At 36.7% G+C, this 15596-nt stretch overlaps 1 protein-coding gene across 8 annotated transcripts in view; it reads right to left on the bottom strand.

Moving 5' to 3' along the window:
* Positions 1-15120, bottom strand: part of MYBPC1 (myosin binding protein C1) — a 51273-nt gene extending 36153 nt beyond the window's left edge. For 5 of the 8 annotated variants that reach the window (XM_053465038.1, XM_053465039.1, XM_053465044.1 and 2 more), the window contains exons 1-5: positions 14960-15120; positions 6225-6455; positions 5211-5240; positions 1353-1394; positions 222-263 (exon numbers count right to left, since the gene is read on the bottom strand). In XM_053465038.1, the coding sequence (XP_053321013.1) occupies positions 222-263; positions 1353-1394; positions 5211-5240; positions 6225-6455; positions 14960-14984 (370 nt within the window). In that variant the 5' untranslated portion in view covers positions 14985-15120. The remainder of the gene's footprint in view (positions 1-221; positions 264-1352; positions 1395-5210; positions 5241-6224; positions 6456-14959) is intronic. The other 3 variants (XM_053465046.1, XM_053465040.1, XM_053465043.1) reach the window with 3 other exon arrangements.
* Positions 15121-15596: the final 476 nt, after the last annotated feature.

Below are 15596 nucleotides of genomic sequence, written 5' to 3'. Positions count from 1 at the left end.
AGATTGTTAGAAGCAGCTACAACATTTGAAATAGTTGATTGCAATCCTATTTCCTTATTGTTTTATTTTATTTCCATGAAGGCATGCTGCTATATTATGCTACTTCCAGATCTCAATCATACAGAATTTTTAATATGCATACAACAATAAAGCCATTGTATCGTCTACTCTAAGGCAGGCACACTCGCATAGAACTATGCTACCTTAGTGCATCCACTCACCTTTGGCTTTTTCTGGCTGCTCCACCTTTGGCTTGGTTTCCTCTACATAGGAAGTATAACCATATTTTCACATGCTCCCAAAATGTAAACCATTCACATAAATCACCATCAGATAACTGATTATGTCTACAAGATCAGTTTAGGCTAATATTCTATATGTTTGCCTTTAAAGGTGCTGTTCCATATGTCTAACTATGTATCATATACAAAAAAATTTAATGTGTGGGACAGCACCTTTAATTGTCAAGCATTTAAACAAAAGTAATGCTGAAATCATGCCAAGTGTTGCAGCCTTCATATTTTCTCATGCAATGCTTTCTCCTAGGGTATAGACCCAAGCAGGGGAAACTGGAACACTTTTGTTGCCCCAAAAGCAAAACCTTTTTTGTCTTCTTTTTATATGTTTTAGGCTATGTTTAATCTACATAGATAATTATCTGGGGCAAAAAAAGTAAGTCTTCTCGCAACAGTGCCTCAGGTGTCAGTGAGACAGTGTTGGCCTCCTTAATGCCCTTTATTCAGCAATGTTTCATGTAGAAATGGATTTTAATTGTTACATACTACTTTATTTCATAGTGCCTCAATATTAAAGTCCTCCAAAGAATAGGACATAGATTTGTTCTGGTAAACATGATTTATTAGGCTCCATCAGGGAACAAGAGTAAGGGCCACATTATGCCACATCTGCATAGTATATATATTTTGTGTCAGCTTTAAATAAGCTTATAAAATGGAGGAAGACATGTTGTTGTGCATCCCAATGTTGCATGAGAGGTTGCCTAATACTGCAAATCAGTATCAGCGCTCTTCAGGGAGTAATGACTGAATGGCTGGCAAGGGTATCATCTGTAAATGGAACAGACAGAGGATCCCGTGCAGCTTAATCAATCTAAACTGGGCTAAGAATGAGGTCACAACCAAAATCAATACATTTCAAATGGCTTATTACACTCCTCTTATTTTTTCTCTATTTTATCTCAGACAAATCATGCTGCTTGCATGCTTGTTCTATTGACATGCGTACAGCACTTCTACCTCTACTGTGTATTGACATGCATCCAACACCTCTATAGCTTCAGTGATGTGAAGGTAAAGCAAACAACACTATTCTGACTTGAAACTCCCACTCACCTTTTGGGGTTTCAGGCACATCATCTTTTGGCTTGCTTTGTTCTGCATAGGAAGTATAACTAAGGTTTCATATTTTCCCAAAATGTATTCATTTCATATATCAGATCAAATTGCTATTCTATTCCTCTTCTATGCCAATGATGTATAATTTTGGATCTGTCTTGCACCCCTTACCTATACTTCTAAACTTGATGGAGCCAGGTATAAGGATTAAGCCCAGATTGGCTTACCAGTCAAAGACCAATATCTGGTCCCAGTTTGCATTACAACAAAATTCAGTGAAACATTATATTCTTGCTTTATGACTGTTCCATTTATTGTCATTTGTTTTTCTCCCAAATACACTTTACCAATGTAACACACTATACGTCTGTCTAGTTATAAAGATATTAAACACTTCAGCACACAAATGTCAAAACACGACTAACTACACATGCACTGGAAGCGGACTTTTGCTACAGTCCACTTCTTGGTCCATTTGATAAAGTACGTTTGCCATAGTGATTGTGGAATTGGTAGCACTGCAAGTGAGTTCAGTAATTATGGTGAGGCAATATGTTTACGTGTTGATATTGTCTAAGAATTTTGCTAACCCAAATGTGTAGATTATTTGTATTCCAAGTTGGGTTTTAGCAGGGCAGATTTTCCAGGGAGCACATGGAGCAATTGTTGCAGGGCCCCAGAATCTTTGCTCATGTCCTTGGCTTTAAGCTTCTGTACATTTGTAATGTTATGTATCAATAAATCTACAATACTCTCTGCATGATGGAATTCAATACTAGATTGTGTTCTAGTGCATACTGCATAATACCACAACTCTGCAGCCAGAGAATAAAATACAGTTTTGTATTTATTTTTACCTATAACTAACAGCTTTAATAGCTCATTTATAGGGACAGTTGTGCATCGTGTATGAAGCACACCATGTGATCATAAAAACATTATATTATGTGACACTTTTAGCAACTTACCATAACGGAAACTGTGCCAATAAGTGTGCCCTATGTCATTCCCTATCGACTTATGGTTTCTGACAATTATTGATGCATAGCTCACTGGACATATTAGAAGGTGTTCAATCTCACTATGCCCTCTCTTGATCTTGTCCTGTGGAGGCTTTCCTTCACAGGTTTATTGACAACCACGTCATCTTATATTTATTTTTCCAGTCTGGCATCTTTCCAAACTTTTAAACAGCATATCATCTTTCCTCCAAGGTTGAAGGTGATATGCATTCACAGGATCCAACTGAAGTAATCTTACTAAGGCAATGGTAAAAATGGTAGATAAATGACAGCTTATGATAGCTTATGTTATTTTAACTCCCAATAGGATGCAATTTAGTATGTAATGATAGTCTTTGAAAAAAAAAAATTTGAGTCATTAAAAAGCCTCAATGACTTTGCCTTTAAAGCAGCAGAACATGTCAGTAAAAAAGAAATATAAGTAATAAATATATATATTCACACTATATGGACAAAGTATTGACCACTACACCAACAGGGACATTTATGACATCGCATTCCAGCATAGCATTGTCCAAAATGTCTTGGTTTGGTTCTCTTCAGCATACCAACCAGACATTTTGGACAATGATATGCTTCCAACTTTGTGGGAACAGTTTTGGGAAGGCCCTTTTCTATTGCAGATTGACTGTTCCCCAGTGCACAAAACAAGGTCCATAAAGACATGGTTGGGATGAGTTTGGTGTGGAAGAACTGTGGAAGAGTGACCCATAGAGAGCGCTGACCTTAACCCCATTGAACACCTCTGGAATGAACTTGAATGGAAATTGTGAGCCAGGCCTTTTTGTCCAACATTAGTACCTGAGCTCACAAATGCTCTGCTGTATAAATGGATAAAAATTCCCACAGAAACACTCCAAAATTGTGTGGAAAGCCTTCACAGAAGAGGGGACGATGTTTATAGCTGCAAAGGGGTGGGTGGGGGTGGACCAACTACATATACATATTAATGTATATATATATATTGCAGAAAATACAGAATTTTACTTTGATGCCACAAATAGACATTACATTTTAGCTTGTCTTAAACCAAAGGTGAGGATTAGGATAGTCTACATATTTTACTTAATAGGTTTTGAGAACCACCCTTTAGGATTAAAACAACACCTCTATATAGTGGCTAATGCAATTAGAGTTGGATTAAGATGCAGCCAGGTCCTAGACAAGGTATCAAATTAGGCCACACTTGCTTTCACAGTGACAATTCATAATACAGAGGTCCTAATCAGCATACATGACCATATAATGCTTGTGGTCCTTATCGGTGTCTCCACCTTGCCAGGGTTCCAACAGAGTAGACAATGCTGCTAATGCACAGTCTTGACTGCAATAAAATATGCTATAACATTTGTAGTGCATACTCAATCTCAATATTATATATATGCTATATAAAGTATTTGCTATATGCCATATAGAAGGAAGTAAATCTGCAATCACCACAGCCATTATTGGGTAAATGCATTCTATATCCAGCCAATGCATTGCTTATAGATGCCTGTGTACAAATGAAATTATTATAGAGGCTCAATGGTACATTGTATGAGGTATACCACATCTCACAGGGCCCATCTTTGTGTACGTTACAAGATAGTACTCCAGTGACTGCTTCTTGTATACTGACCTTACCACGTATATGCCTGATTGATTTTGTTACAGGAATTGTTATTTTAAGTATTCAGTTGTATATTTCAATGTATTATTTATTATTTTACATTTTAGAATAAATTTTTATTATTATTTTGCTGCATCCCTATACTTAGTGATCTTGTTCATTCAAACTCATTTCTACTTTTCAAGAATGGGGTCAACAGAAATTTTGTTGGGAGGTTGCTAGTGTGAGGGTAATATCAACAATTTAGCAGAAATCTGTTTTTTTTTTAATTTCTTCTTTGCATAAATCTATACTAAGCCTGGTGACTAATCTATTTTTTTTTTAGAATAGTACCTTTTAATCTTCCAACGCACAGTTAATATGTGTTACAAAGAAAAATTGTTCCTTTCACTATCAAGATCCTATATCAGAGAGTTGACACATCAAACATTTCACTAAGTTGATTAATTTGAAATAGTGTTCATTGATGAGACATCTGTCACTAGGATTATATTTGGAATAAAATGCTTTCATGTCCCTGCCATGTCACTAATGAGATGATTCGATTGCTTCTGATAGAACATGCAAACATACAATTAAAGCTTTAATCCTCAGATGTGCTGGAATTCTAACAGGTGTTATAGGTAAAATCATTACCAATTACATTTACATGTATTGTTTCAATGATTTGTATTCATAACATTAAGGAGAGTCATGTACAAAAAACTAATCTGAGTGCACTGAAATATTTCTGCTGATTCATATGATGATAAGACCATGGAATAAGCATAAAGATATTCTGAATATAAGACTAAGGACTGATTAAGGTCTGAGTCGTTACATCAGCAGAGATGGGCAGACTAAATGGAGCATTTTATCTGCCACCAATGTATATGTTTCTATGTTATTTTCTAAACTTCACAACAGAGTCTATTATTTATACATGACTTTGATTGCTCTTAAAAAGCATGATAGGGTCCGAATAGTTACACACATGGATATATGTACTGAAAGGTATATTCTTCAGTAATTAAAAAAGATCTAAAACTGTATTATTGTGCCTCTTTTCCAACCTTGCATACTTTGCTATTTTTTTAGGTTAATATTGGGGCAGTAAACAGATTTTCATTTTAAATTTGTAGCAAAAGGCATATATGTGATTTAATGCTGCTCTTTTCACTTAATTTTTGGGGCGCCCCTTAAATGTAATAACTATATGTAGCATAGTCCAGAATTACTAACCTTCTATTGCCGGTGGTGCAGATTTTTCCTCTGGAAAATAAAGAAAAGTAATATTTATTTTAAAGATTTCCCTCTTGAGAAATAAATGATACATATGTCCATAAAATAGTATTAGTGTAAAGTTATAAAATACATGTTCTGAACAAGGACACAGCAGTCAGATGTAAAAAGAGATTTAAATGTAATTTGTTATATATTATTTTGTCATTTGGCAAGAAGCACAGTCCTAGTGCAAAGTGATAAAAATTGTACAATTATCGTGGCAAGCAATGTAATGTTCTTCCTGTTTAGCTCCATTTACTCATCTTTGCTGTAGGATTGGCCTACTACATTAAGCCAAATTGTCTAGTCTTAGCTCTTTCAGGCTGAACTGATCTGTCTGCATTTTAGTTAAATGAATGAAAGGTAAAATTAAATAGCCCTGGTTGAAATTTACCATTACTGGTGTAATGTCACACTAGTATCTTTCCATTTGCTGCTTTAAAAAATATGAGTTTTCTTGTCCTACTTTTTTTCTGTGTGATCTAAAAACGTAAAACCTTTGCTGGTGACAGTGCTTACATACTAGTAATGTTGGGAGGAAATGTACAGCAATGAATCCATCTGCACAAGCTTTACTTCTGCGGTCAGATAGCAATTAGTGTCTCACTGTTTGCATAACTTGTTGATATGTAACATCTTGACACTGGTAGGCTAAACCTAAATACAGTCACAAAGAAACATAAGCGGTGTTGAGTTTCAAGCCTATTCCTGTGTCTTTACATGTTCCATCTGTGAAGCCGCTTTAATTAAAATACGAAGAGGATGAATCAGCTGGTTTTATAAGAGCAGGAATGTATCTGATTCAAAATACTCCACCCTTTGCTACCTGAAGAAGCTTGTGTGTTGACTTACATAGTACTAAAATAATTTAGAGGTCTGGCCCATTAGCAACCTTTTATCATGTTCTACACCAACTGGTCAACTACAGCATTTCTGATACACACGATAAATATGCCTCACATGGTCTCCTACCTTTTACTTTTGTGTCTCCACTCACAACTGAAAATTCCTCTTGAATTACATTATTATCAACAATTAAGGTACGCTTTGTGTGCTCGGTTTGCGTAACAGTCTTTTCACTTTTGACCTCTTTTCCATCCTGTTGCCATTTCACCTGAACCCCTGTCTTGACTGTCTGGGTTGTAATCTCTGTCCTGCTTCCTCCTGCTACTTGCACGGTCTTTTGTTCAGTGACGGTAGTTTCTGAAATATGAGAAGAGAAAGACATTGTCTTGACTACAGTGAGCACAGAGAAGCATGTTTTCAGAAGCTTTTGTAGTGTTATATTTAGATGTCTCCATCAGTGGGCACATTATGCTTCTCATTAACAGGTGCACCAGGATCTAGTACTGAGTTCATTTTAACAAGACTACTATTGTGAAGATTTTACAACAAAATTAGGGTGCTGCCAACATTGTCAGACTGAAACTTTAGAGAGGTGGGGAAGAATGCAAAGCTCACATTCACTAACATACTAAGGGCAGTAAACATAAGCAAGGCCCGGAGTGAGCCTAGGGTTAAGGACACCTGGGTCCTGTGTTTCCCCATAACTAAAAGACATGCTACTGTTCAATTCACCTTTATTTATATTGACAGTAATACAATGTAATCTCATCATATCATATAAATAGAGCTTAATAAAGGTACAAAGTACAATTAGAATGATACACATGAGATACCACAGCACGACAAAATATAAAATACAATATTAAGGTATCACAAAACAATACAGGGTATAGCAGATGACATTGAGGATACACCAGAAAATTTAAAGTGTTTGGTACAAAGATTACAACAGCACTGTAATGTGTAAGAACCCTGACATCATAAACAGGACAGAAGAAACAAATCTCCAAGTTGACTGCGTGATAAAACTCGATCGAGACTTACGCACTGAATCAACTCGTCCGATAAACATAAAGGCATTAAAATAACAAAAATGGGAAAACAAGGGAAAATGACCCACGGGCAGCGCGGCAGACAAGATGAAAAATACAAGATAACAAACTGTTTGTTGCTATGTTAATTAAAAGAAAAAGAAGAATAAGAATGTGTGGGGAAATTGCCAAGACAAAGTAAGCAAGTGAGCCCTCTAATATATATAGGACTAAACACGGGTGGGTAGGTGCAAAATGGATGTAAATTTTGACGATGTGAGAGAGTCGTTTAAAAGCCACTTGAGCCCATTCTTATAGGCCTGACCTTTAGCTGACATTACCATGTCTTCCATATTTTAAGTGAAAATAACCCGTCTCAGCCAGGCCTCCAGAAGGGGAGCTCTGTCTGTCCTCCAGAATCTGGGAATAGTGGCTCTAGCAGCATTAATAAGGTGAAAGGTCAATGATATGATTTTATATCTACCAATAGAGACGGGAGTATGTTGCAGCAAAACTAATTCAGGAGTAAGACAGAACTCAGGGTCGTCCACTTCTCTAATAACCACACCTACTTTAGCCCAAAAGGGTTTAACCAAATCACACGGAAAGACATGCTACTAACACATACTAAAAGGCAAACTTGCTCTAATATCCACTCACTCTAACATCTTACATTTACACATACATCTCCTTTCTCTCCCTCGTACCACCAACCCTAGGCTCATCCCTGACACTCTAACACCACTAACACACACACCTGTGTCAACAGCATACACTAACACTGACATACACTCTAAAACCATCTGCTGACACAAACTCGTGCTAACGCCCACCTACTCACCCATGCTAACACCAGATACTAGCCCACACACATTCATTCTATCACCATACACTAACACACATACATTATTTGGTGACACACGCTCACACAAATTTGGTTTTGGTCTAGGAGCCAGCCAAAAAATGTAGGAGCTATTTTTTTTTAACCCAATCATATTTTATTTACATATACTTAATGTGTCGTTTATGTCTCTGTACTTTCTTTTTTCTTTTAGGGTGATGCTCCACCATCATATTTTACCTAAATATATATATTATAATTTAGAAGTACAACCCATTCTAAATATAATAAAGATAAAAGACAATAATAGCACATGCATGCTTACACTATACACTATACACACATACACATATACACACAATCACAATACAATATGCTGACATTCACTCACACAGTAAGACACACAACACCATACGCTCATACTCATTAGCACCACACTTACACCCACTATCCAACAACATACACTAACACACACTATATGAAAAATGGTGAACACACTTTGTCCTGCCTGCTTTTACTGTAAATGTTAAGCCGACAGTTTATTCCAAACTCATTAATCTGTAGATCTGTTCTCATTTTCCTGTGGAAGGATTAATTCCTCGTCCCATTTGCAAGTGAAAGGATGCAAAAAGGAAGGCTAGTTTTTTGGCAGCTTAACCCCTTCAAGACGAAGGCATTTTTACATTTCTGGATGACAGCGATTCTACATTTGTGCCATGTCTTTTTACAACTTTTACTTTCTCATTTAATGTACCCATGCAAATCATATATTGGGTCTTCTTTTTAAACCATGTGCAGTGATGTCCCACATGCATAGGTTTGGCATATTTTTATGACTTTATGAGCTGCATTTTAAAAAAAAGTGTTGTGGGGGGGCAATATTTTTTTAATAGGTTTATATTTTTGGGGGTAGGGGTACCCAGTGAACCAGTAAATGTCATGATATAAGAAAGGGTTGCTCTCTGGTACTAAAGTGCATAGTGCTCATATAGCAGTGTAGATTTTTTTTAGCTTTTTGTAGAGGGAAAAACATGTGCTTCTCCCTCTTCTCATATTCCTGCAGGCTGCTGTGGCTGCCTGTCCCAGAGCATACAGCAATCTTTCTGTGTCTGATCAGACAGCGATCAGGAGGCAGAGCTATGTAGACCTGTTCTCCTGATAACACTAAATGTGTGATTTCAAGTAGAGAAGCCTACTAGGAGACACCATAGGGGTCTCTAAAGACCCCTTCAGGTCTCCGTGACCTGAGGTGAGCTATGATGGCAGTGTTGACTGTTAAGGGGATGACGGAACAGAGGTTCAGGCATTTAAATCCATATTGGCCCGATTATAGGTATTACCGTATTGGCCTGATTATAGGCTGCACTTTTCCCCCCATAATCAGCCTATAATCGAGGTTTAGCATAGGGATGCACAGCTTGTATCATCCGACGCCCAGGACATGGCCTTTTTACATTACGCTGCTGCTGGCACATCCGCTTCTATAACGGAGCGCCGGCATCACATGACCTTCCGTTGCTCCACCATAGAAGCCCCCGTGGAAGTACCAGCAGCAGCGGAGGTAATCTTAGCGCATCGAGCAGACGTTCACCGGCTGCCAGAGAGGTGGAAGTGGCGAGCAGCAGAGGTTGTCTACGCGCATCACCAGGGAGTCTGGGGATTCATTGGTAAATTGGGGGCATATCTAGGGTGCAGAGTGGCATATCAGGGGGGGGCAGAGTGGCATATCTGGGGAGCAGAGTGGCGTATGTATAAGTAAGGTGCATTATAAATTAAGGGGGGACCTTAAAATGGCTAGTGTTGTTTTTGCATATAACATATGCTGACTTACTACATAATAGATGTTAAAATACACGTGTGTTTTTATTTTAAAAATATTTTTTCTTTAAAATACCACCAAACTTTAAGGGTGCAGCCTATAATCGAGTGCGGTCTATAATCGAGCCAATATGGTAGCTCCAGTGCTGGCTCAACGAGTGTTGCAAGAGAGATCAAATGGGACACACAGTAAGTGCTTCCATTGATTTTAATGGGAATGCTTTTCTGCCACTGAGTCAGTAAGTTATTCTCCAATGTTTGTGCAAAGACCACCACTGTCCATTAGAACATCTTATGATGGTTGTTGATGCTGAGGCAGGCAGGTCTATTTATTGAGGTTCATATTGTCGGTCACATTTCTTTTGGGGGGGGGTATAAAAATCACTACCTGCTGTAGAGGTGGACCAAGTGTGCCCCCAATGATTTGCGTTGTTTTACCACCAAGTTCAACATAGATGCTGTGAATTGCCCATCAAATGTGTCATTTGAGTTGGTCTTGTGAGCTGGCAGATGAGTCTGTCACTCATGTTTCTCAATCAAGCCATTGTGAGTCAATAACGTTGGTCCTTGAATTTGCCAGTTTTGTTGAATATAATCCGGGGTTAAATTGGGGGACAGTTTATGTTGGAGGCATATTTTATGGTCAGTTCTTGTGAAAAGTTGAATCTGAATGCTTTTCAAAGGAACTTGCTACAAGTTGGCAGTCCTGTTGACTTGCACCTACATCAAGCTGGTAGTCAAATTCAGTTTTGTGATGCTGCCTAGTTACAGCAAAATATGTTGAGCAACTTGATTTGACTGTCAACTGCACATAACATAAACCTTTCCTTACTCCATGGCATTTGTTCTTAAGTTAAATATGCATGCATAGGAAATAAGGTTAATGTTATAAAAACTGGCTGCCGAAGTGGAACCCTTTTTTTCAGCAAACACATCAAACACATAGCTCATTTGAAAATAGAATTTAATATAATGCAAATAAGAGAAATGAACAAAAAAACCCACAAAAGGTACAAAAAGGTACACCTGCAATAGTATATTAGTAAATTTAAATGTCTGCTCTGGCTGGAGATATCAATCATCACCCTCCAGACCAAATTAATTGGATATATTATATGCATGTAATACTCTGGGATGCTATTGGCTTGAGATCTGAAACCGTGGATTAGAAGATGATGTATTAATATACATGGCCCTCAATTGAAGATTAAATTGTGTTTACAGGTTGCTGCCTTGCATGCATTCTAAAGGGTAGGGTTTTAGCATTGTGACCAGATGAACTTTGGCTCGGATAGTTGCAAGAATGTTTTAAATCTAAGTGCGTACATCACAGTTATTGATAAAAAATATTTAGGAATTATTGATATAGGTTATCTTGGTGCCACTGTTTTATATTATGACTGGAAAATGTACAGTATAATATGTATTTATTTCCTCTGATACAGTCACCTATTAATCTGCCGCATCACTATTGAAAAATGTTATCAGTTGTTCACGATTAAAAAATAGGGCTAGACTGCAGGCCATATCAAGCCATTGGCCACACACAGCAGCGCCTAGTCTGCCAAATGATAATATAGTAATATTATGCTGTATAAGTCTTAAATTAGCCACAGTATGGGATGATGCTAAAGTAATACATTATATACCATGTAATATACAAGCTTGAGAATTGCCAACCGTTCTGTCCCTCAAAAGTAATCTGACATTTAAAAATTATGTGTAGAGTACATTTTTAGTAGGTCTATTTATTAAGGTGTTTTGTTTCTCCTGTACCAATGATCAGAATACTATTACTTAAGATTGTAGGTAACAAGTAGATTTAATTTAATCTTTCTCAATTAACCCTTATGCAATCTATTTTTATGATTTGACTGGATTCTGAAACATTAAGATCATCAAGATATATTGTATAAAAATCTAACAAGTGGCAGTTTAATGTTGGTATTCAACACCCAAGGTTACCAAAGTAAGAAAAGTTGGAACCAAACCTGCAAACTGTAATTTGAACTACTTATTGGAACTCGAAAAATGCTCAGGTAGACAAGTCCCAAAATGAAGAATAGGGACACTTCATAAACAAAAGTCAAAGGGGTTTATTCACTAAAGGGAGACATGATGATTTATTGGGTTAACTATCTCACTTCAGTATTCATTATGATGGGCCAACATTAATAAGGTCCTCCAATTTAAAGGGCTGAGTTGAACCTACATGATGCATAATGGCTCCTCATAATGTATAGTGAAGTGAACAAGCTGAAACACAATTCTCCCCAAAGTCTCAGCCATGTTTACATAGTACAAGACAAAAATGAAACAGATGGTCCCAAAGCTGTTAACCCCAGCCCCACCACAAATCAAAACTTTATATCAGATGTAATTATGGATAATTCATTGTCGACAGGAGATGGCTTTCGATTTTCAGCAAAAGGGTCCAAGCTTATTTAAAAAACCCTAACCCTAACAGGAAATATGATCAACTTAGACTATCCAGTCTTACCCAATGCATTCCATAAACAGAACCACCCAAAAAACACAGAGAAACATAGAAAGCAATTACCCTAGGTATAACTGCTTTCTATGATGTTAACTTAAAAAAGACCAAATTTTGTATGAGAATGGAAAGGAATTAGTGTAACACACCCAAAAAAGGAAAAAAGTATCTGGCCAGGGCCCAATTCTCCAAATTGCAGCAGCCCAATGTAGTTGCATTGTGTCTCATTTTCCCTCCCCTTGCTGCCAGAATAGATAGGGTCCATAATAGGCTAGGTATGAATGAACATGACCATCTTTAAAAGAACTGGGCAGGGCTGACTTTTAGCTATTCAAATTTACCTCCTATGACACAGTTTAAAAAATGGTTTCGTCTACCTTCATGAAACCCAACTCTGCCCAATTCAACAAATTAACAGCAAGTCATGCTATGAATGTACTGTATTTACAGAGCGCATCACTTCTTCTTGCTCAAAGCAGCTAATCACTGGCAAGAAAACCCTACAACAGAAATCAGCGGGAGTCCATTCTACACATGTATAATAGGGTTCTTCCATAACCATGGACTGTACACTTTTAAACAGAGATGTGCTCACCACAATACATTTCTACTGAAAGCCAAGGAGCTTGGGGGCACGGACACAACGCAAATCCATAGAAGGGGATTTCAGTGAATCCCACAATGCACCTGCACTTTAAAAGATGCTTATTTAAAGGTGACACTCTTCCATCATTTACATTAAAGCACACATGATGGCTGGAGTATCCTTTGAAAATGAACTTGCATTGGAAGTAACAGATTTAAAGTTAGCAGCCATCATATGGTTTCTTGAACAGCAGATGCTGAGGTTCAAGTCTTAAAATACAAACCTGGCAGATACCCCGTAGCTGTGAAGCATAACTTCCAATATAATTGAAAAGAACCTCATTTTCTAAGTTTTTTTTCCACTTTTTGGTTTTCACACAATATTTTGATTTGTATGAAATGTTAAAAAGATATTACTCTTATTTATTTATTATTTCCCTTATTTTATAATGCTGACAGTTAATAAAAATATAATAAAGTTTTTTTTTTCTGCAATACATTTAACATGTATGTTATGTTTAGATTTTATTTAACTGGTTTTGAAAAGTCTTTTTATAAAAAGTGAGCATGATGCAAAAGTTAAAGGAAATATCTACATTGAAGCGGGAAAAATCTGTAAACAATTATTTCAAAAGCAAGCATGTGTTGGGAATCATTAAAAAAAGGAATTCACAAGGAATGAAAAAGTTGTGTTTTTACTACATGTACATGCAACATGTAACACTTGACAGTTTGTCCTGTTGCTGGGAGTTAAATGAAAATATCTCTCAATAGTAATCAAATGTGTGCTCACAGTTCATTTTGTTAAGATATATTTGGATACAACTGTACTGTGCTTTGTGTTTCTTTTTATTACTTGTGCCATAAATGCAATGTTATCTTGTTAAAAATAGAGTTTCGAATGAAGACCACATTACTAACCTGGATTATCAAATTCTTAACTTTAAATGACAAAGAGCACCAAAATAATAAAAAAAAAAACATAAAACAATGCATTGCAAGCACCCGCAAAAGCGACCATCAGGGCTATGTATGGTCAGAATAGTAAGCCAAGAGATTGCCTGTTACAGATATTTTCAGAGTCACAAAGCTAAAGCTGGATTTCACAGGTTCCAATGTGAGACATAAGGATTCAGATATAATCTCTTGGAATGCTTTTCAGTTCAAGATACTCCCAATGGAACATTTTGAAAGATCACTGCCTGCTCAGAGATCAGTGTCAACCCTTATTTAAAACCACTTGCCAGACAGTGATACTCATAACTGTATGAAAATACACATTGCAATGAGCAACGATAAATAACAGCTGAATGGCAGAAAAGTACAGCACAAGTTAGTCAAGATGATAGTGTCAAACCCTTCTGGAATTCCGTGCATGCAAGGAAACTCTGCAATAAACTTAACACAAAGTATACAACATTAGAAGGCTGGTTTTAGAGAGGGATATGACTCAATATAGTAAGACCAAAGAATGTTAATTTCACACTGGGAAATTAAAGTAACTGTGTATTACCATAAGTCGGGGTGATTGTTATATAAAAAAAGGAATTTAACATGGATATATCTTATGACATTCAAATCTTAACTTTGCAGAGTCTACAAACATGTTACTATGAGGAGACATACACTGCAAAACCAATAAATTAATTCAGTTCAATTATCTTCTTCGGTATGGTGAAGGCTTTGTGTCTGGTCACTAGCATTAAATTGTTAAAAGCTCCACAAGTCCATGAACACAGTTAACAAATTACTACTCGGCTTCATAATGAAAATTATTTTTTTCAGACATACATATTTTTCTGAGCAGGTAAATGTATTAAATATAAAGTGATGAGAAACATGGCATAAAACACTTGTGTATTATTATTATTATTACATGCAATAATATGTTATGATATATCTATATCTATCTATATATTTACATACATTACATCATACACAACATGATACAAATTATATACATTACACTTTGCATATATTTTCTATATGGCAATTAAATATATGGATAATTTGGGATTAAATGCATTCCTATTCTTGCCCGTTAACTTCTAAATTCCCTGTTACATTCTATAAATTAACCACAAATACTCACCCGTATTCTTGGTTGGTTCTGGCATTGTATCAATAGCTCTTTATTTCCAAAGAGTATTGTACCTTCCAGAAAGAAAAAGCAAAAAAACTATTTATCAGCAGCCAGATAAACAAACACTTGAGGGAGATGAAGAGTGGTGGAAGAGCAAATGGGGAGAAGAATTCTTCTAGTTTATATACCACATTGAAATATCAATCAAATGGCACCTCCTCTGTTTACTATGCAAATATTTAGAAAATTGACAGTTATGGGAACTCTCACATCTGTTGTCTGTACTGTCTGCTCTCTGGGCTTTTGGAAAGAATCTTTGTTGCATCTCATGTGGCCGATGAGAACATCTCTAAGCTTCTAAATTCAGCTGCTCGCATACATACATAGGAATCAGGGACGGTATTAAAAGGCCACAAAAGCATCCTTGATGATGAATGCTCATAGGGATAATGCCTTCAGAGGAAAGCAGTTCAAGTCGTGATCGTTATTAGTCCCACGAAGGGCTGCTTGTGTGGGGAACTCAAACCCTGTACTGCAGATGCTTTCAACTTACAGATTTACATTCCACAATCTCCTAAGCGCACGTACTGTGAGTGTTCACCATACCCTGTATGAAGAAATACATTTAAAGCAACTATGAATGTAG

This window comes from Spea bombifrons, chromosome 4, assembly GCF_027358695.1.
Source record: "Spea bombifrons isolate aSpeBom1 chromosome 4, aSpeBom1.2.pri, whole genome shotgun sequence".
In the NCBI taxonomy this organism is placed as follows: Eukaryota; Metazoa; Chordata; class Amphibia; order Anura; family Pelobatidae; genus Spea; species Spea bombifrons.
Note: the sequence above shows the minus strand (reverse complement) of the source record. Positions and strands in the feature narration are given on the sequence as shown.